This window comes from Panthera leo, chromosome B3 (assembly GCF_018350215.1).
Source record: "Panthera leo isolate Ple1 chromosome B3, P.leo_Ple1_pat1.1, whole genome shotgun sequence".
Lineage (NCBI taxonomy): Eukaryota > Metazoa > Chordata > Mammalia > Carnivora > Felidae > Panthera > Panthera leo.
The window spans coordinates 134,894,958-134,916,125 of NC_056684.1; the positions used below are offsets into that span (position 1 = coordinate 134,894,958).

Below are 21,168 nucleotides of genomic sequence, written 5' to 3' on the forward strand. Positions count from 1 at the left end.
CACATCCTGGGGCAGGAGGCTGCGTGGTGAGCACAGAATTAAAACAAGGAGTGAGAAGCTTCCGGCCAGGGTAGCAGGATGAAAAACCCCTCCTACAGCAGGGCTGTTTCTGTCTTCACTGCTGCTTAGGACCCTTTGGCTACCAGAAACAAAAACCAGCTAGAGCCCCCCAAACAGGAAAGGGAAATTTCTGAGAAAGGTACATATGTGTTTTCCGGGGCTGGTGCAGGCAGGTCTCGGGACCAAGCAGGGCCAGGCAGGCCCCTTTCTACCTCTCCCCCTTTTCTGCCTCTCTTTCAGCCCTTGCCCCTGAAACTTGATCCTTCTGCCTCTCCTACCCTCACTTCACAGTTTTGCCCACACGCTGCCATTGGTCTCAAGTTCCTCCTGGGAAGCAGACTCTGATTAACTCAGTCTGATAGAAACCACCCCTGGGCCAGTGGCAGGCAAGAGCACAAATGTGGCTGGGAGAAAATGCCTCCCCCCATCAGGATTGCTGTCACAGTTGTCCTAGGAATCTCGGTGAATCCGAATTCCCATGTCCAGCCACCTAGCAAGGCCTGGGCATTTCCAGGACATTTGCACCTCCTTTCCCCAGAGGGTTCTCTGTCTCTATTCCAGTAATACATCCCCGTGACATGTCCTGTTCTCTCAGAGAAGTTGAGGAAATCCCATTTCATCAGCGTGATCTATAGAAATCCCCTCCTGGGAATAGAGGATTCTTTCTTTTTTTTTTTTTTTTTTTTTAATTTTTTTTAACGTTTATTTATTTTTGAGACAGAGAGAGACACAGTATGAACAGGGGAGGGGCAGAGAGAGAGGGAGACACAGAATCTGAAACAGGCTCCAGGCTCTGAGCTGTCAGCACAGAGCCCAACGCGGGGCTCGAACCCACAGACCGTGAGATCATGACCTGAGCCGAAGTCGGACGCTTAACCGACCAAGCCACCCAGGCGCCCCTAGAGGATTCTTTCAAATGAGAATTCTTACATCTGCTCTGTGAGATTTTTTTTAAATTAGTTTTTATGTCAGATGGTCTTTTCCTCTTCTCGTCCCTATATCCTGGCTGGACCTTGGCTTCCCAATCATTTCTCATGTTTTGGACTCTGCCAAGGACACAAGCATGTAAGAATCCAGCAAGTCTTTGCCTGTGAGCAGCTTGCGCTCTGGCTTCAGAACTCATACAAGTGACCGTAACATCTGAGCCGACACCGAGAGCCATGGTGATAGCTCCCTACGATATCTGAAGCTGGGTCAGTATTCACAGCCCCAGTGCACTGACAAGTACTGTCTTGTTCCCAAGCCCCCAGTTTGCTATCATCACCCCCATCTGAGGTCAGGAAAAGGGGTTTGGGGGGACTGCTTGCCCATAGCTCATGAGTTACCATAGCTGATGAGTTACCCAGCTGGATTTGAACCCGTGTCAGATGCCAGACCTTTTGCCCACTGCCTGTCTTGTCCCTGGCCTTTAACTATTGCACTTCAGCATACACAGCAATCTGGGAACAAAACGGTACATAAAGTGCTGAATTATGCAGTGCCAGCTATTAGAAAGTAGGACAGTGCATCACCTCCTGCTAATCGTATGCTCCAGGCTACTGCAGAAGGCACCAGAAGCTGCTACCAGCCGTGTTTGCACCCTATCCTGGAAAGGTACGGATGGTGGATTTGGGCAGTAAGGCCATAGGTCAGCTTGCGTAGTTTCAGTAACTCACAAACATCTATGTGTTCTTAAAATTCAAAGCAGTTACTGTAGAAAGAGATCATGAGGGACTGAGCTAATGAGGGAAGGTTTTCCAGAGGAGTCCGAATAATGGAGAGTCTGAAGACAGGTGGAAGGTGTATGTAGGATAGTGGGGGGGGGGGGGCATAGCATGAGCACTCCACAGTTTTCCATATTTTGACCATGATCCACAGCAATAAGTATTTTACATACAGATATCTATAAAAAGGAAGCAAATCTCATGGGATAATAGTTCATTCTTACTATAGATCAGAACTCTTAATGTTTACTTCTTTTAAAGAAAATGCTAGCTGCCACCCACTTAAGTTGATTTCGCAATCCACCAACGGGTCTCATCCAACAGTTGAAAAGGCACAGAGCAGGTCTGAGGGAGCATTGTTTTATAGAAAACAATGGTGGGTCGTGAGCTTGCCAGCTGGGTGGGGCCAGCTCAGGGTAGATGTCCAAACCAGATGTGAAACCCATACCAGGCAGAAACACAACACAATGTTGTGTCTGTGAAAATAAGAAAACGATCTTTCTGCTGTAGCATTTGTATAGATCTCCAAAGATGTGCCCGAGAATTTAAGTGTTCTGAGTTAACAGTTCCCTGAAGTGAATTCTTCCCCTAGATCCGGAGTTTTGGTTCAGTGCTGGAGATGCCCTAGGCATTCCCCAGCAGCCTCGATGACTTGGGGCAGGGGCTGATGAGGGAAGAGCCAGGAATTGTGGACAAACCAATCAGGCAGGAAACCTTTCTGCCCTTTGCACAAAGACCACGAGGCACAGAAAGGTGTATGTATGTATGTAGAGGAAGATCTGGGAAGACGAATGTTTCTCTGATGAAGTCTCTAGGACGAATACGTGAATGGATTTGCTGATTTTTGAGCTAACCATATTCTGTTCATTATTATGAGCAGGCTGGGGGGAGGGTTTCTTAGCAAATATGCTTTTAATGATTTAGGAAGATTCAAGCACAGACATGCAAAGCTAGTAGAGTCTTTGCCAGCCTACTTTGCAGTTTCCTTTCTTACTGAGACATAATTCGTGTATCACAAAATTCACCCTTATGAAGTGGACAGCTCAGTGGTTTTTAGTGTATTTGCAAAGTTGTTCGGCCATCATCACTATAGATTTCCAGAAAATTTTCTCTCCCCCCCCGAAAAAACCCCATACCCTTAAACACTCTGGTTCCCCCCATCCCCTGACAACCATTAATCTTTCTGTCTCTGTTGGATTGGCCTGTTCTAGACATTTCATATCAATGGACTCACATGACATGTGGCCTTTTGTGTCCGCCTTCGTTCATTTTGCACAGTGTTTTCTAGATTTAGCTATGGCAGTGTGGGTCAGTACCTCATTCCTTTTTATGGATGAATAATATTCCATTGGGTTTTTATTCTTCATTTTGTTTGCTCACTGCTTAATGGATACTTGGGTCGTTCCTACCTTTTGGCAATTATGTGTGATGCTGAGATGAACATTCGAATAGAAGTTTTTTGTGTGCAGGCATAGTGAGGAACTACCAAACTATTTTCCAGGAGGCGGCTCCATTTTACTTTCCCTCCAGCAGCGTAGGAGGGTCCCCATTTTCCCACATCTTTGCCAATATTATTATCTGTCCTTTTTGGCATAGCCATACTTGTGGGCACAAAGCTATTTTATTTGCCATTTCCTAATGAGAAAATATGTTGAGCATCTTTTCACATACTTCGTGACTATTTTTATTTTTTCTCTGGAGAACTGTCTATTCAAATCCTATGACTACTTTTCAAATTGAGATTTTTTTATTGTTAAGTGATGAATTCTTTGTATATTCTGCCAACTAGAACTTTATACGATTTCCAAATCTTTTCTTCTATCTCGTAGATTGTCTTTCACTTCCTAGATAGTATCTTTTGAAGCCAGAATTTTTAAATTTTGGTAAAATCCAATTTATTTCTTCTTTTGTTTGTGTGTGCGTGTGTGTGTGTGTCTTTTAAGAAACCATTGCCTAATCCAATGGCATGAGTTATGCCCTTGTTTTCATCTGAAAGTTTGATAGTTTCACCTCATATTTAGACCTTTGATCCATTTTGAGTTGATTTCTCTGTATGTGGTTTGAGGGAGGAATCTAATTTCATTCTTTTGCATGTGGATATACTGGTGTCCCAGCACCATTTGTTTAAAAGACTGTCCTTTCCCTATTGAATAGCCTTAACACCCTTTTTAAATATGAATTCACCTTAAATAGATGAGTTAGTTTATTTCTGGACTCAAAATTCTATTCCTTTGATAGATAAATTCTTATGTCAGTAGCACATTTTGTTGAGTGCTTGTAGCTTTCCAGTAAATTTTAAAATCAGGGCATGTAAGTCCTCCAACTTTGTTCTTCTTTCAAGATTGATTGGGCTGTTCTGAGTCCCTTGCATTTCCATATAAATATTAGCAACAGCTTGTCAATTTTTACAAAAAAAGGTCAGCTAGAATTTTAACAGGGATTGCACTGAACCTGTAGATCAGTTTGTGAGGAACATTTCCATCTTTATATTAAATCTTCTGATTTAATGTACAGTTGTCTTTCCATTTATTTAAGGCTTTTTAAATTTCCTTCAATGTTGTTTGGTAGTTTTCAGCATATAAATCTCGGATTTTTGTTATGTGTATTCCTAAGTTTTTTTGTTGTTGTTTTGTTTTTGGGGTTTTTTTTTTGGCTGCTATCGTAAATGGAACTGGTTTTCTTAATTTCATTTTTGGATTGTTCATTGTCAGTGTATAGAAATACAACTTTATTTTGTATATTGATCTTATATCTTGCAACTTGGCTAAATTTGTTTATTGTAATTGTGTGTGTGTGTGTGTGTGTGTAGACTTCTTAGAATGTCCTCTCTCTACAAGATCATGCTGTGTACAAATAAGGATAGTTTTACTTTCTCTTTCCAAGCTGAATGACTGACTTCTTTTTCTTGCCTAGCGTTCCTGGCTAACACCTGCAGTACTGTGTTGAATCGAAATGATCAGAGCAGACATCCTCATGTTGTTGAAAGCTTTCAGTCTTCCACCATTAACTGTATCAGCTATGGGGGTTTTTGTAGATGCCCTTTATCAGGATGAGGAGATTCTCATCTCTTCCTAGTTTGTTGAGTGTTTTATCATGAAAAGGTGTTGGATTTTGTCAAATACCTTTTTTTTCTTTGCCTCCGTGGACATGATTGTGCAGCTTTTTTTTTTCCCCTTTATTCTATTAACATGGTATGCTGAATTGATTGAAGTTCATATTTGAACCAAGCCTGCATTCCTGGGATAAATCCCACTTCATCATGGGATTATGATCCTTTTTATATGTTTGCTTGATTCGGTTTGGCAGAATTTTGCTAAAGAGTTTTGCATCTGTGTTCATAAGGATATTGGTCTGCTTCTTTTCTCTTGATGTCTGGCTTTGTTACCAGGATAATACTGGCTTCATAGAGCAAATTGGGAACCGTCTCCTGCTCTTCTACCTTTCGGAAGAATTGTGAAGGATTCATGCTAATTCTTTTTTAAACATTTGGTAGAAATCACCATGAAGTCATCTGGTCCTGGCTGTACTTTAAGGCCGTAAACTTATAAGGGTTGTTGTTGTTGTTACTATGTCAATTTCTTGTTAAATCTTCTTGGATTATTTTTTTCATTTTCAGCCAGCTTTGCTGTTTCTGCCTTGGTAGGATTTTATCTGTTTCACCTAAGCTATGTGAGTTGTTGCCACACTATTCATAATATTTCTTTAACAATTCTTTTTATTTGCATGAGGCTCATAACAATCACTTTCTTTCATTCCTGATTTTAGTAACTTGAGTTTTCTCTCTTTTTTTTTTTCATGGTCAGCCTAGCTAACAGTTTGTCAATTTCATCGATCTTTTTAAAGAACCAACTTTTAGTTTTATTCTCTTTTTTCAATTTTTTTATTTCTACTTTAATCTCGATGATTTCCTTTCTTCTGCTTTCTTTAGACTTAATTTGCTCTTTTTTTTTTCTTTTTTTTAATGTTTATTTATTTTGAGAGAGAGAGAAAACACGAGCAGGTAGGGGCAGAGAGAGAGAGAATCCCAAGAAGGCTCTACACTATCAGTGCAGAGCCCAGCATGGGGCTCGAACCCATGAATCACAAGATCATGACCTGAGCCAAAATCAAGAGCCAGATGCTTAACTGACTGAGCCATCCAGGTGCCCTTTTTTTTGTTTCTTAAGGAGAAATGTTAGGTCATTGATTTAAGATCTTTCCTCTTTTTTAATATAGTCATTTATAGCTACCAGTTTCTAAGCACTGCCTTTCCTATATCCCATAAGTTTTGTTATGTTGTATTTTCATTTTCATTCCTTTCAAAGAATTTTCTATTTCCCTTTTGAGTTATTTTTTGACCTATTGGTTATTTAAGAACATGTTGTTTAATTTCCACATATTTGTGAACTTCCAGTTTTCCTTCTGTTGTTGATTTCTAATTTCTTTCCGTTGTGGACTGGTTATAGAACCGCCTGGTCTAGGGGTGCCTGGCAGGTTCAGTCAGTAGAGCATGCGACTCTTGGTCTCGGGGTGGTGAGTTCAAGCCCCACGTTGGCTGTAGAAATTACTAAAATGGATAAATAACTAAACTTTAAAATAATAATAAAAAAAATAGAGGCACCTGGGTGGTTCAGTCGGTTGAGCGTCCGACTTTGGCTCAGGTCATGATCTCACAGTTCATGAGTTCAAGCCCCACATCGGGCTCTGTGCTGACAGCTCAGAGCCTGGAGCCTGCTTTGGAGTCTGTGTCTCTCTCTCTCTCTGCCCCTCCCCCACTCACACTCTGTCTCTTTCTGCCTCTCAAAAATACATAAACATTAAAAAAATTTAATAAAAAAGTCTTTGTCTAGTAAATCCAGTGTCTGGAATTCCTCAGAGATAGTTTCTATAGACTGATTTTTTTCCTATGTATGGGCCATACTTTCTTGTTTCTTTGCATGTCTCATGATTTCTTCTTGTTGAAGACTGGGCATCTTAAATAATAATTTGATGATGCTAGACATCAGATTCTTCTCCCTTCCCAGGGCTGCTTGTTGCCACTGCTTATTGGTGATGTTTGTTTAGTGAATTTTCTCAGCCAATTCTGTAAAATCTGTATTCTTCTTCACTGTAGCCCCTGAGATAGCTTCTAGGTTCTTTGAGGGTCATCTAATGATTGCACAGAGATTTCTCTAGATGCCTGGATCAAAACAAATCTTCCAGGCTTTGCCGATGAGTTGTGTGTTTGGAAGCGTGCCTTCAACACTGAGGCAGGAAGTTTACAAATGTACCTTAGTCTTTACTTCCTTGCTTGCTCAGAGGCTCACCCTGAGGCAGAAGTGACAGCTTAGGGCATTCTCAAATCTTCACCGAGCCTGTGAATAACCATGGGCATATGGTTTTGGTCTTTAGATACCAAGATATGTAGGAGCTTTTCAAAGCCCTTGTTAGGCATCCCATTCCTCAATTTGTTTTTTTAAGCTGTTTGGTCAGCTCATTGTCTGTCCCAACTGTTATCCACCCCCGTGGACACTGATGTTCAGCAGTTGCCTCTGATTCTTTTCAACAAATGCCTCCAAGGAAAAAGCTGTTCACACTGGCTGAGCTCTGATGCAGGAAAAATAAAGACAACCTTGGAAGTGGGATCTTCCAGGAAACCACCAGACAGGTTAGAAGATGCCAGTTCTCCCAGAATGGACTTGAAGGGGCTCCAGCCTTGTCCCACCCCCTGCGGCGGATGCCGGGGATGATGGTTTTCAAGGCTACTCCAGAGCTAGTGGGAAGGAATGGAAAAAGAGCAAGTTAACACTCCACAAAGCTCACTGTTCTCACTGATATGCAGCCAGTTTTCTTAAGTGAACTCTGCCTGGATTACTACAAGCCTTTGGTCCATTTCCAGAGTTCTGAAAAAGGCTGGATCTGACCATTTTTGCCAATGTTCTCATTGCTTTTATGGAGGAGAGACTCCTCAGAAGTCCGTCCTCCACTGTTTCATTGGCAACAAGCTGACTGTGAGTCTGCATTTGCACCCATACTCAGTGGCTAATTAAGGACACCAGGCTTGCACACAGGCTTATTGAAGCCACTTCTCCATGGTTGAATTGTTTGTCGATTCTGTCGGTAGGGGCCAGTGAGGTCTTACCTGCCAGCCAGGACACCCACACTTTAGTCTCGCGTTTGCAACGAGCCGAGCGTATGATCTTGGAACAAAGGAGCTGAGGTTTCCAAAGTACCTACTGTGTGCCGCAGCGTGTGTTTTGTGTACATCATGTCGTTCTTGGAACACCCAAGAAAGAGAAAACATTCCCGCTCAACAGATGAAGAAAGCAATAAAAGGCAAAGCTCTTAGTTAGCCCTATGCCTGCTCCACACAGCAAAGACTCTGTATACTGATTATAGCACTGTTGTTACTACAACTCTTGCCGTCGGGGACCGGTGGGGGGGGAGCTGATGGGATTGCTCAAGGTCGTCTGAACACCGACCCAGGTCTGTCTGATTGCAGAGCCCACCCTATCCCACAGCACCCCCTCCAGCTCTCCTGGGCAAATCCGTTCCGGCTCTGGGTCTCGCTTTCCTTACTCTGACGAATGAAAGATCTGGACTGACAGAAGTTATGCGGTCAGCAAACACTTACCGGCTTGTCTTATTGAGATCGCCTCCAGGGTACCATTACGGAGGCGTGTACTTCTGAGTTCAGGGGCTCACACTGGGGGTGTTGTCTTGTTCGGCTTGAGAAACGAAACGGACAGGTAGACTGGCAGGTGTATAACCCGGCATGTGTTTCTCTCCCCGCCCCGCCCCCGGCTCCGCCCCCCTGCAGAGGCAAGAGGGGACAAAGCCAAGTGGGTGTTCACCTGGCCGCTCATCTTCCTCCTGTGCGTGACCATCCCCAACTGCAGCAAGCCCCGCTGGGAGAAGTACTTCATGGTCACCTTCATCACCGCCACGCTGTGGATTGCTGTCTTCTCCTACCTGATGGTGTGGCTGGTGAGTGGAGGAAGTGAGGGCGGACTGTAGGCACAGCCCCTGCCTGGCACCTGCTGGGGGCTGGGAGAGCTGGGTTCAAAGAGCGGCCTCGGGCACTGCTGTGCAAGTCCCTCCTTCCGCAGCCGTTGGCCTGTCGCTCGGTAGAAAGGTTCAGCAGAGGAGCGCGGGGCAGTGCCGCGCACCGGGGGCGCCCAGATAGACACCGCGTGGCGCTTGCCTTCCAGGCAGGAGTTGGGGCGCGTTGAGGGAGACAGACCTTCACACGGAGATTGTGAGACATGCTGCCCGGGTGCCGTGCAAAGAGGAATACGGCGGGGCTGGTGTGGCGGCTGTATAAGGATCTCTGGGGGGCTAGTCACTAGGCCCCCTTCCTCTCCAGGGTCCCTGGGGGGAACGTGAGGGAGACAACACAAGGCAGCCCTTTCCGGAACCCCTGCCCTCATGACAACCCGATGGGGTAGGTGTTTTTTATTTTGCCCATTTTACAGAGGAGGAAACTGAGGCATCCAGATGGAGTCATCGGCCCCCTTGCACGACTACCAACTAGGGCACAATTAGTTACATAATCAGTAAGGTCTAGAGTTGGGGTTAGTCCCCAGTGTTGGGTCCTGAGCCCATGATCTCAGCTGTGACCCCGAGCTGCCTATCAGTCTCCTACTGGAGCTTTCTGATGCCATGGGGACAGACGTTTTGCAGGCAGAGAGGCATTGGCACAGTTCCTTGTAAGCTCCTCTGGGCCACGTGGGACAGCCCCCTGGGGCGGGCCAAGCAGGAGCCCCTTCCCCCTTGCTCTGTGTGCCACCCCATGGGGTCCCCCCCCTTCTGCTCCACATAGGGAGCCCAGGAGCAGGAGAGGAGCAGTGACAGACAGCTGTTTCTGTTGCTGTGAAAGCTCACCTGTCAGCAGCTTGCACCGCAGTGGTACACGTGTAGACATTTCACTCTCCGCCTGATGCCTGACGCCAGCTGCAGAGGGCAGCGAGTCTTGGTTTGAGAGGCGCAGGGGCCGCCTTTCCCTTAACCCCAGAGGAGCAGTGTGGCGGGGAGAAAAGGGCTGTGGGATCACATGGAAATGAATTTGAATCGTAGATCTCCCACTCACAAGCCACAAACTCAGGTGACTCAGCTTCCAGAGCCACAAGTCTCCTCTACGAAAGGGGGACGATCATCCCTGCCTCACAGGGTCATTGGGAGAGTGGAAGTGTCTGTTCGGGCATCGTGGTCTGAGCATGACAGATCGATCACGGCCAAAGCTAACAGCTGTTCGCACCGCAAGGTGCAGCCAATGCTGCTTCCATGCTTTGTTCAGATAAAGGCTAAAGTCCTTATAGATGCTGGGGTGTGTGTGTGTGTGTGTGTGTGTGTGTGTGTGTGTGTGTGTGTGTGTGTTGGGGTGGGAGGAGTTGAAAATAGCTACTCTCCAACCCTCCCCACCCCCAGAAAAGGAGGACAAAGATCATGAAAACGATTCCTTAAATGAATTGCACTTGTAAATTGACATTTTTCTGAATAGGGTTAACGCCAGCCTATCTTTTTATTCGATAAAAAGGATCCAGTGGTTTCTCTTATTAAAGTGTGTTCCCAAACTAACCACTGCAAGTGGAAAAAAAAAAAAAAAGTATTCCATGACGTTCGGGTGGGTTATGAGAATTACATAAGATCAAATTCATGAATGAGTGAGACTTTTTCTTCTCTACTGAAAACAGCGGTATTCTGAAATCCGCTCTATTAGTTGGCAGTGAGGCAGGACATTTAACAGCACCCTCATCCACACCACCTGGACTTACAGACCCCACCCACACTCTTAAAGCAGAGTCATGGCAGCGGCTTGGCCAGGGTCACAGGAACCGCTTTGCTGGGACCCCCTTACCTACGGTTTTGAACGTCAACCTGCCTTAGTTTGGAGGGAATGGAATGACCCTGATAGTAGAAATTGGTATAGCTCACAGCACCCCACGTTAGTCTTTGTTTCTACGGAAGCAAGAAGTGCTGGCCAGAGGGACACGAGCTTACTTTCCTTATGCCCTGACCGGTGTGCCAGGGAGCAGTGAAGGGTCACCTGCCCACCCCTTACTCCCACCAGCTTTTACATCCCTCACCCCTAAGCCTTCAGGGGAAATGATTCTTGAATGCCAGTGTCAAAACGGAGGGTCCTTCGAAAGGGATTGCTGTGTCCAGCTCCCTTGCACAGCTGGGGAGACTGAGGACCGGAGGGGAGCCGTGACTTCCACTAGGTCACAACAGATAGCCCCAGAGTCTGGACTCAGCTCTGCTTCCCTTTCTGAAGCCTGAGTATCAGGTGGGCTCAGAGAGCCCAGGGCCGGAGTCCAGGGCAAAGCAACACTCAGGTGGCCTCTCCGGTCCTAAGCACCCTGGATGGCGCACGCACACACGAGGCCTTCCTTCTGTTCTTCCATCCTTTGGCTTCTTAGCCACACAGTTCAGTGATTTAAGAAAGGAAAAATGGAGGCATCCAATAACATCAGAATAACCCAGGCTCCTGTGTTTATGATGTCTGGCATCCCTCACTGAAAGCAAGTCGGCCATGGCCTGGTTGTACTTAGGGAGATCTCCATCACGGCCAAGGTAGACTGAACATTGATTGATGGATCAGCAGTCCATGTTGGCCTCCTCGGTGTCTCTTCCAGCAGAGACCAGGGCGGGCCTGTCAGTGTGCGCTCTGCCCTGTACCTGGTGATGCTGAGCTGGGTACCGTCTTTCAGCAGGTGGGGCATCTTCAAACCCCCCTGCAAAGCTTTGTCCCGGGAGGGATGTTGTTGCAGTCCACATGCTCTGACTACATTCCAGGGCTGAGCTTTGCACTTAGCCTACTTCATCTGGGGCTCTCTGAGCCCCACAGATTCTCTGTGAATCTGATCACCCTCATTCTCTCTGCTCCTATGGATTGTAAGGTGAATGACTGAAAGAGAAGGGAAACATACACCTACGGACACCTTGCACGGGCCAGGCATGGTCACCTCACACTTTCTCATTTACTCTTTATCAACAAGCTCGTTTTACAGATGAGGGGACTGAGGCTCAGAGAAGCAAACCAGCTTGTCTAAATCAAACAACTGCTCACTGGGATTGGAGCCATCCATCAAGATGTGAACTACCCTAAGAGATGCCAGTGTTCCTGGTTTTTAGGTGGGGAAGCAAGCCAGAGCTAATGAGTATTTTGAATGGGGTTATCCAGATGCTTCTAGGGCTTTCCATCTGGCTGCTACTCAGGGCCCCAGCCATCTCTCAAGCGTCAGGCGTTTATCAGGGGAGTTGTGTGACCGAGCGTCAAGATCCTTCAAAGCTCACCTGTCCTTCCCTCCGGCGGTTCTGTGTCTTGGAGCTTATCCTTAGGAGGCAGTAAGAACTCAAAGCTGTACGCACAAGGCGCGCGGTGTTGAGGTTGGCGCATGGCCTTTAGAGTCGGAAAGACCTGGCCCAGAATCCCTGCTCCACGGCTCACCAGCCTCGTGCCCACAGGCAATGCCGCTTAACCTCCCTGAGCCTCCGTTTCCCGGGGCGTAAAATGAGCGCGCCGAGCGTGGCCCCTCCCCAGTGGGTGGGGATGATAGAGAGCCTGAGATTGTGCACGTGACACACCTGGTACACAGCAAGTGCTCAATAAATGTCACTTATACGCAGTGGGAAAGAGACCACCTCGATATCCACCGGTGATGCGCTGAAACTCCAGAGCCGTGCAATGAAATCTGTGCATCAGTTTAAGACAGTGTCATGGATGAGAATGTACAATGGACAGGTGTTTGCAGTCAGTTATTACATGAAACAGGTAGCTGCAAAATCTGTGTCGATAGTCCTCTGATTCTGTTTTTTTTTTTTCTCACATACACCCCGAAGAGAAAGTCAAGGATGTTTTGTAAAGCAGTGGTTTTCAAGCGGGTTCCCAGACCGGTAGCCTGAGGGTCCCGGCCACCTGGGAACTTGTGAGGAATATAAACTCTGGGCTTCACCACAGACCTCCTGAATCAGAAACTTGGGGTGGGGCCCGGAAGTCTGCGCTGTAACCAGCCTCCCCCTCCCCGGAAGATTTTCCACGTGCTGGAGTTTGAGAGCCGCGGGCTCATGAAAAGTGTTAATAGTGGTTGTCTGTGGGTCTTGAGAAATGGTAGGTGACTTTTGTTTTCATCTGACTGCGTTTGCTAGACTTTTGAAAACAGTAAATAAAACAGCAGTGCTGTGGTTCAAGTGGAAAACACTCAGAGTAAGCAAGGGTCTGGGTGTTCCTCCGTGAGTTCCTGTCCCCGTCTTCTGCAGGTGACCATTATTGGATACACGCTTGGGATCCCGGATGTCATCATGGGTATCACTTTCCTGGCGGCAGGCACGAGTGTTCCGGACTGCATGGCCAGCTTAATCGTGGCGAGACAAGGTAAGGACGGTGCCTCGGCCCCCACAGCTGTGAGCATCGCCATGCAGGCTCCCGGCCCCCACCGGAGTTCTAGTTCATGGCTCTTCTGCCTGGTAGTTGATAAGTCCTGCTACAGAGCCAGCTGATGGTGGGAAAGCATCATGCAGCAGATTCCATCCGTGGAGAGAATACTACCAAGATATAACGCCTCCAGCCCTTTGGAAGCATTTGCTTGTGCAAACTTGGATAAAAATGAACTTGCTCTAAAGTCACCAGTGTGACATTGAACAGAGCTGAAGCTCCAACTTCTTATAGCAAATACAACAGTAACAAGAAGTGTTCAGGTCCCAGGATGGCAAAGCAGGGATATTCTATATCTGGTTCCTATTCTGCTTTCCTATTTTTTTTTTTTTAGTTTACTTAAAGAATTATTTAATGTTTTTTTTTGAGAGAGAGAGACAGAGTGCGAGTGGGGAGGGGCAGAGAGAGAGGAAGACAGAATCTGAAGCAGGCTCCAGGCTCTGAGCTGCCCGCATAGAACCTGACGCGGGGCTCAAACCCATGAGCCGTGAGATCATGACCTGAGCCGAAGTTGGACGCATAACCAGCTAAGCCACCCAGGCATCCCTAAGGTTATCTATTTATTTAAGAGAGGTGGTGGGGGTGGGGGGGGCACACAGAGTGGGAAAGGGGCAGTGAGAAAGAGGGAGAGTCCCAAGCAGGCTCCGTGTGGTCAGCACAGAGCCTGATGCAGGGCTCGATCTTACGAACCACAAGATCATGACCTGAACTAAAATCAGTAGTCAGATGCTTAACCCACTGAGCCACCCACGTGCCTCTGTTTTCCTATTGTTAAAGTCAAGGCTCACTATGTGACATGGGTCAACCTGTATGCTGTTTAATGGCAGAACAAAAGAGCCGTAAAGGGCAGTGAATAAAGGCTGTTTCCACTGGTGAGGTGGCAACCCAGCATGCACTTCCATAGATCTTCATCCACCAACAAAAGTGTGAAAGTTTGGGGAGGGGGGGCGGGAGGTGGGGGCCAATCACAGAATGACACCTCAGAGGGGACAGAAGTCCCCAACGAGAAAGTCGGCTCTGGAAAATCGGCAAAGGACCTTTCATTCCTCCGAGTTAGGAGAAAGGGTTGGTTGATGGGTCGGTCGGTCCTGAGAAGATAAGAGCTGAGGGGAGGGAAGTGTGGGAATGTGGTTGGCGGAGGCTGGAGGCTTGCGGAGAACGGGGACAGTGGGGACAGCAGCTGAGGCGAACGGGGTGTGATCGAGTGACCTTTGAGGTGAGTGCATTCATTTCCTAGGGCTGCCATAGCGAAAATACCACAGCTCGGTGGCTTGAAACAAGAGATTGATTGTCGCACGGGTCTGGAGACCTAGAAGTCCAAAATCAAGGTGGTAGCAGGCCCGTGCTCCCTCCAAAGGCTGAAGGGTCTGTCCCAGGCCTCTCTCCTGGCTTGTAATGGTGACCGAATGGCTTGAGGCTGTGTCTCTACGGTCTCTGCCTCCATGGGCACGTGGTGGTCTTCCCCGTGTGTGCGTCTGTGTCCAGACTTCCCTGTCCTCACGAGGGCACCGGTCCCTGCCTTAGGGCCCGTCCTAATTCAGTTATGACTTCACCTTCCTTTGATCCTCCTTGCAAATAAGGCCCAATTCACAGGTGCTGGGCAGACGTGAGTTGCGGGGACGGGCACTGTTCAACCAGTACAGGGAGGAATAGGAAAGGCAGTGAGCCCCGAGGGCCTGGCTGATGTTCTGTGGCACAAAGTTGGGTGGGACTCAGTCACACCAGCTCCAGTAACACACGGATGAGAGAGGGCAAGTTCCCTGGCCCTGGGGTTGTTGGGTTGATACAATGGAGGGTCAAGGGGGCAAGAGAATGCAGTTGAAGAAACTGCCCGCAGAGTCCGGGCTGTCTGGGGGCAGGGGTCTTGATGCTAGAAGGTTAAGGCCTGGGGAGGGGGCGGCCCCAGTGAGGTCAGAAAGGGGGCTCTGGGAGCTGGGGCTGAGTGGGGCTCTGAGGGAGGACGTCATCTCAGAGTGAGCCCTGTGGAGTGTGGGGGCACAGAAACCGAGGAAAGGCGAGGCAGGGGTGGAGTGTATCACCGTAGGGGCGCCTGGGTGGCTCAGTCGTTCGAGCGCGTCCGACTCTTGATTTCGGCTCAGGTCATGATCTCACGGTCGTGGGATCGAGCCCCGTGTTGGGCTCCGCGCTGAGCACGGGTCCTGCTTGAGATTCTCTCTCCGGCTCCCTCCGCCCCTCCCCCACTGGCATGTGCGCGTGCACACGCTCTCAGAAAAAAGTGACGCTGGTGTCACTGACAGAGGATCCAGCAGACACGGTTACCAGAGGCGCTCTTCATGAGAGGGCACCGAAACTCCCGCTTGTCTACCCACAAGCAGACCCCGCAGCACGCGGAGATAGGGCGCCCTCGGCTCCCTGAAGGCTCCTGGCTCCGTGTGTGGCCCAGGCTGGTGGCAGCCTGACCAGGGAGCTTGTGGGACATGCAGAGTCTCAGGCCCGCCCCTGACCCACTCAGTCAGAATCTGCATTTCAGCGAGGCCCCCAAGCGAGGCCTGTGCTCTTGAAGGCTGAGAAGTGTTGCCGTAAGGTTCCTCTATATGCAGCACCTGTGTGGGGCAGGAAGGCCACCGTGTCAGAGAGACCCTTGTCCTCTCAAACTCGGGCATCTTTTTTTTTATTTTTTATTTTCTAATGTTTATTTTTGAGAGAGACAGAGCACGAGTGGGGGAGGGGCAGAGAGAGGGGGGAAGACACAGAATCCGAAGCAGGCTCCAGGCTCTGAGCTGTCAGCACAGAGCCCGACGCGGGGCTCGAACTCACAGACGGTGAGATCGTGACCTGAGTCGAAGTCGGACGCTCACCAGACTGAGCCACCCAGGCGCCCCTCAAACTCAGGCATCGACCCATCTAGTGATGGGGACGAGTAGCTGGCTCAAAACAGCAGCTGCATTCGTGGGAAGGCTGATTTCCCAGAGCTCCCACCCCCAGAAACACCAAGCTGCCACGATTTTCAAGTCACTTAAGACAGTGTCAGTGTCAAGGGAGGCCTTGTATCCCGGAGGTCTGCAAAGGACAGCAACAGGGCAGGAGGCGGGCGGGACCTGGCTTCCAGCAGCGGCACCGGTGGTCAAACGGGTGAGCCGACCGTCCAGGTGCCGGCCTGGGTGGCTGCAGGCTTCTCGGTGACAAAAGCGGTTGTGTGCTTATGGCTGTTTGTGTTTCGGGCGTGTTCACTGCACACACATTTGTATGTGTGCCAGGTTCTGACGCTCACGTTGAATGAGAGCTCAGAGGCCGGGCTAGAACAGGTGTGAGCCAGCATGAGTGTTAGTTGTGAATGTTTGTTTTCTCACTTTTCATACCCCTCACAATCATTAAGTCCTTAGGTTGTGTGGCCAGTATGACACTGGCCGGTTGGGCAGGAAGCAGGGGATGACGGCATGGCCCCCTAGCCTCGAAGATGCTTCTAGTCTAGTGGGGAGAAAAGAATTCACTCTGCGGAAGCCGTGAGGGCAGAGGACCCGACAGCTTATCCTCTGAGCCCAGGTCATGGCACCATCACCTGGGCCACGTGTACACATCATGGCTCGGGGTGAAGGATGCTGGACCGCCCACAAACTGTGTGATCTTGGGCATGTCCCAAGCCTTGGTTCCATCATCTGCCACGTAAGACAGTGGACAATGCCCTCTCCCTCCCAGGGTAACTGGGAGGATTCAACGAGGGTGAAGCATGCAGTGAGCCCCTGGAGAACATCAGCAAACACCGGTCGTCTTGGGGGGCGTGTGGGTGGCTCGGTTAAGCATCCGACTCTCCATCTCTGCTCAGGTCTTGATCTCAAGGTTGTGAGTCCAAGCCCTGCTTAGGCTCCATGCAGGGCATGAAGCCTACTTAAAAAAAAAACAAAAACAAAAAAAACCCCACCAATCATATTGGATTAGGGTTGACCCTAATGACTTATTTTAAGTGGTTTATCCCTGTAAGATCCTATCTCTAAATAATGCCACATTCCCAGGAATTAGGGGTCAGGACTCCAACATATGAATCTTAAGGGTCACAATTCGGTCCCTAAGAGACCCCTTAGACTTCATAGAGTGGATTTAGACTTCATAAAAAGTTTCTGAAATTCGGAGTCCATGAAGAAGGGATTCCTAGGACGCTAATAGGGGTTTCCGGCCACCTCAGTGAATGACTCATGTCCCTTGTCCTCTAGGCCTTGGTGACATGGCGGTCTCAAACACCATAGGAAGCAATGTGTTTGACATCCTAGTGGGACTCGGCATACCCTGGGGCCTGCAGACCATGGTTATTAACTATGGGTCCACGGTAAGTTCCTCTCACTGCCCCATAAGACAGATGGACGCCAGACACGAGCACTTTATGGGGAATGACAGTGGCCTTGGCCCTGTTCCAGCCGAGAGCTCCAGGGGACACGCTGCCCCCTTCCCCTTGGCACCCTGGCACCCCCTTTCCTTGAAGGCCTCCGGGACAGCCGGAGGAGCAGCTGTTGGGGAGAAGCCCATGTGTAGCCCCGTGTGCCGAGCACACATCGGGACGGCCACCCCACACTGCAGCCTATGGGCGTGCACGTCCCCTCTGAGTCCTTTCCCTCACAGGCGGGGCCGAGGCCTAAACCCACGTTTGGCTGACCCTCCACAGCCATGTGCTCGCCGCGAACACCCGCCTGTGCTTTCCGGAAGGGGAAGGAATACACCGGGGTACGCCAGGCTCTCAGAACGGGGGCCCCGGCAGCCCAGAGATTCAGGGCACCCGTGTTTGTTTTTCCAGGTGAAGATCAACAGCCGGGGTCTGGTCTATTCCGTGGTGTTGTTGCTGGGCTCTGTCGCTCTCACCGTGAGTCTTTCCGGTTCCAGAATTACGTGTCGTTCCATGGGATCCACAGTCACTTGCAGAGTCTCTGAAAGCCCTCCCTCTTCCCCTTGGCAGTTCCCCTTGCTTCCCCTGAGCAAACACAAATTCACAGGTCCCTCCAGACACGGTGCCAAGAATGTTGGCCCCCACCACCACATTTTTGCCTGAGTGACCCAGAAGTCACCAGAGCAAGTGACCCACCTCCCTGTATCCCCACGGCCCAGTCTGTCTCCCCTCACTAGTGCCAGTAAGAGAGAAATTCACCCCTGTCCATCCAAGCTGACAGGTGGGGAGCATGGCTGTCAGGCCTCGGGACCAGGACACCCTCATACTGAGGCCTCCTCACCCCACGTGCCCACACGTCTGTCCCACACACTTTACCTCTGCTTATGCTAGTCAGTCCTTACAGCCACCTGATGATACCATTCCCATTGTGCGGAAGAAATCGAGGCTCGGGTTCGAGAAAGCGTGCCTAGAATCCCAGGGATAGGAGGTGGCAAAGCTGGGATTTGAACCCAGATCAGTCTGTCTCTGTAGAACACATCGTGTTGCTCTGATGGGGTAACTGTGATCCAGTCCTTAGGAAGTCTCAATTCAGAGATGAGAAGGAAAGGCAGTGAAGTGTGGGAGCGTCTAGAAAGAATGTAGAATGAGGATGTGCTCCAAGCCCATCTACACACACACACACACACCAAAAGGTGGTCCAAGCTGAAGTTTGCCAAGCTGTGAGCCAGTAGATGCATCGGAAGTTTTCCCAGAGAGGGGCTGAGGATGCCAAGTTCTGCAGCAAAGGGAAGACCCAGAGAAAGTCCCTGGTTGTCGCTAGAGGAAGTCCGGGCAGGGAGGCCTTCGGTGCCGAACATGGGTCCTGAGCAAAGTGATGTGTCTGCTCGGGGAGGGCCAGCCCAGAGGGGGCGGCCGCTTGTGTCCCTGGAGCCAGCAGGCCTGGGTCAAGGGCAAGACTCGCCCTTCCATCAGACGGGTCTCAAAGCCCTCAGGGACTCAGTCTGACCAGACCCAGGATGTGCCTTGTGGTACCGCTTCGCCCTTGTCCATATTTTGGAGAAAGTTCTGCGGTTCCTAGTTTGTGTATAGTGGCCCTGGTAAAATGCCTCCCTGTATTCCTCTGTCCCCAAGGCCACTGCTTGTCCTCTGTCCCTCCAGGTCCTCGGCATCCATCTAAACAAATGGAGACTTGACCGGAAGCTGGGGGTCTGTGTGCTTGCCCTCTATGCCGTCTTCTTGTGCTTCTCGATAATGATAGAGTTTAACGTCTTCACCTTCGTCAACCTGCCGATGTGTCGAGAAGACGATTAAAGCCGAGCTACTGCCCACCCCCCACGGGGGGCTGTTCTGGACTCTGATGCCAGCCTCCTCTCTCCCTCCCTCCCCCACCACGAGTCTCTCCTGCCTCGGTGGCCACCGTCTGTTCCTTCACACACTGGAAGGAAGAGCCATCGTGGTCTTTGTCTGGTCACAGGCCAGGCTGCTGGGCATCCTCCTCCTCCTCGGAGTGCTGCCCTCCCCACACAAGGCAAGATTCGGGGGCCGCCATGGGAGTGGCTTCGCAGACCCCCGAGCTGGCAGCCGCAGGGATGTACTTGTGTCTCATCTCTCTCGGACGCTTTAGTGAGGACATCTGTGTGCAGTTTGTCTTTCTGTCATAGGGCAGCCTCAGAAGTGAGGTGGCCGGCGAATGTGAGGTCCCCTGGGGCAAGTGCAAAATAGGAATGTCGTTCTCCAGTGTCCCCTCTGGGCCAGAGGGTGTGAGTCCCTGAGGCGGCCTGTGCTACACTCAGTCCCTCCCATTTCTGCTGGAAACACTCACACCTCAGAGGGGGCAAGGCCTCCATCTGCTGAGGGTTTGGGGCCACGAGGGCAAACATGCTGCCCTTTTCTCTGGAAAAGCTGGAAGAACGGAAACTGCTTCTCGCCGCAGAAAAGAGAATTTCCTCGCCACTTTTATCGATGCGTTCGGAGAACGAGCAGTGAAATATTAAAAATAAAATGTCATGTCGATCATCATACTTGAAAAATCTCATTCCGTACAAAAAGGCCATGCTGGGGACCAAGAACAGGTAACACCCCGTGGACAATGAATCCTATGTGTATCAATCATGTCGCACTGACACTAAGACTTTTGGTTCGGAACACAGAAGAGAGTGAAAGACTAACGTCTACCTAGGTGCTAATTCAGAGACACAGTAGACACGGTAGCCATACGTTCCAGACCTTCTGTGTGATGCGGACCTCTGTCGGTTTGCGTTTGTCATTCCTTTGTTAATGCGCTGCTCTCAGAACCACCCCGTTGGAAGACCCAGTGGTCTGTATGCCCAGCAAATTCCATAGCCTGCTGGAACGAGTGTATCACAAGTAACAGTTAATGACAAGATGGGAAATTTCCTGAAAACTGCTGTCTGGTTACCTGGAGGCAAGTATGAAAAAACGTAACTTGGAATTTTTAGAGCCTTACAGTGGGCTCCGCGTGAAGGGCCAAGGACGGGAGGCTGAGTCAAAAATAGAAAAATAGGAAATAATTTTCACCTGCTTCGTAGCTCTCAAATATATATTAAAAAAAGATTTATGAACACAAACCATCCGTGGTTTCTAAAAAGAAAGCACAATTAATTTTATATAGAGGTGTGTTTTTTTTTTTTATTTTTGTAACGTTTCTATTGCAAAAGTCTACTGGATTTGATGCACTTTTAATATTGGGATATTTTGCACGGAAGACTGTATGGCAACTGCCCGTGATAGTGTGAGGACAGGTTTTTAGCCATTCACCTGTAATCAGTCGTCGGGGATGAGCCTAAACCAATAGCTCATTCCTTCCTGAAACACAAAGGTTGTGACTCGAGGTTGAATGTGTGGCTGTGTTTGTTAGGGCCTCCTGATTTTCAGAAGGAGGGAGCGTTCGAGTTGGTGTCCTTTAAGTGAGCGTAAGCCTAAGGTGGGAGGGAACACCGTCGTCGCCGGGCTTCTGTTCTGGATCCACATCAGTGTTAGTAACTATACCACATTAAGGTTCCTCTTTAGTTTCTTTACCTGGATTGGGCTCAGTGGTCTTTCCCTGGAGGGCAAAGGTGATTTTCCTAAGAAATTAGCTAGGTGGGAGCCGGGAGGATCATTCGTATCAACTTCAGATGCGCAGGGTTTCCAAGCCCTCTGTGACCTCTTAGGAAGCC

At 49.2% G+C, this 21,168-nt stretch overlaps 1 protein-coding gene across 1 annotated transcript in view; it reads left to right on the top strand.

Moving 5' to 3' along the window:
• SLC24A4 (solute carrier family 24 member 4) overlaps positions 1–20,535 on the top strand; it is a 170,338-nt gene extending 149,803 nt beyond the window's left edge. Inside the window, exons 13-17 of the mRNA XM_042943220.1 lie at positions 8,542–8,708; positions 12,981–13,095; positions 17,325–17,437; positions 17,900–17,965; positions 19,148–20,535. Coding sequence (XP_042799154.1) covers positions 8,542–8,708; positions 12,981–13,095; positions 17,325–17,437; positions 17,900–17,965; positions 19,148–19,300 — 614 coding nt within the window. The 3' untranslated portion in view covers positions 19,301–20,535. The remainder of the gene's footprint in view (positions 1–8,541; positions 8,709–12,980; positions 13,096–17,324; positions 17,438–17,899; positions 17,966–19,147) is intronic.
• The last annotated feature ends 633 nt before the right edge of the window (positions 20,536–21,168 follow it).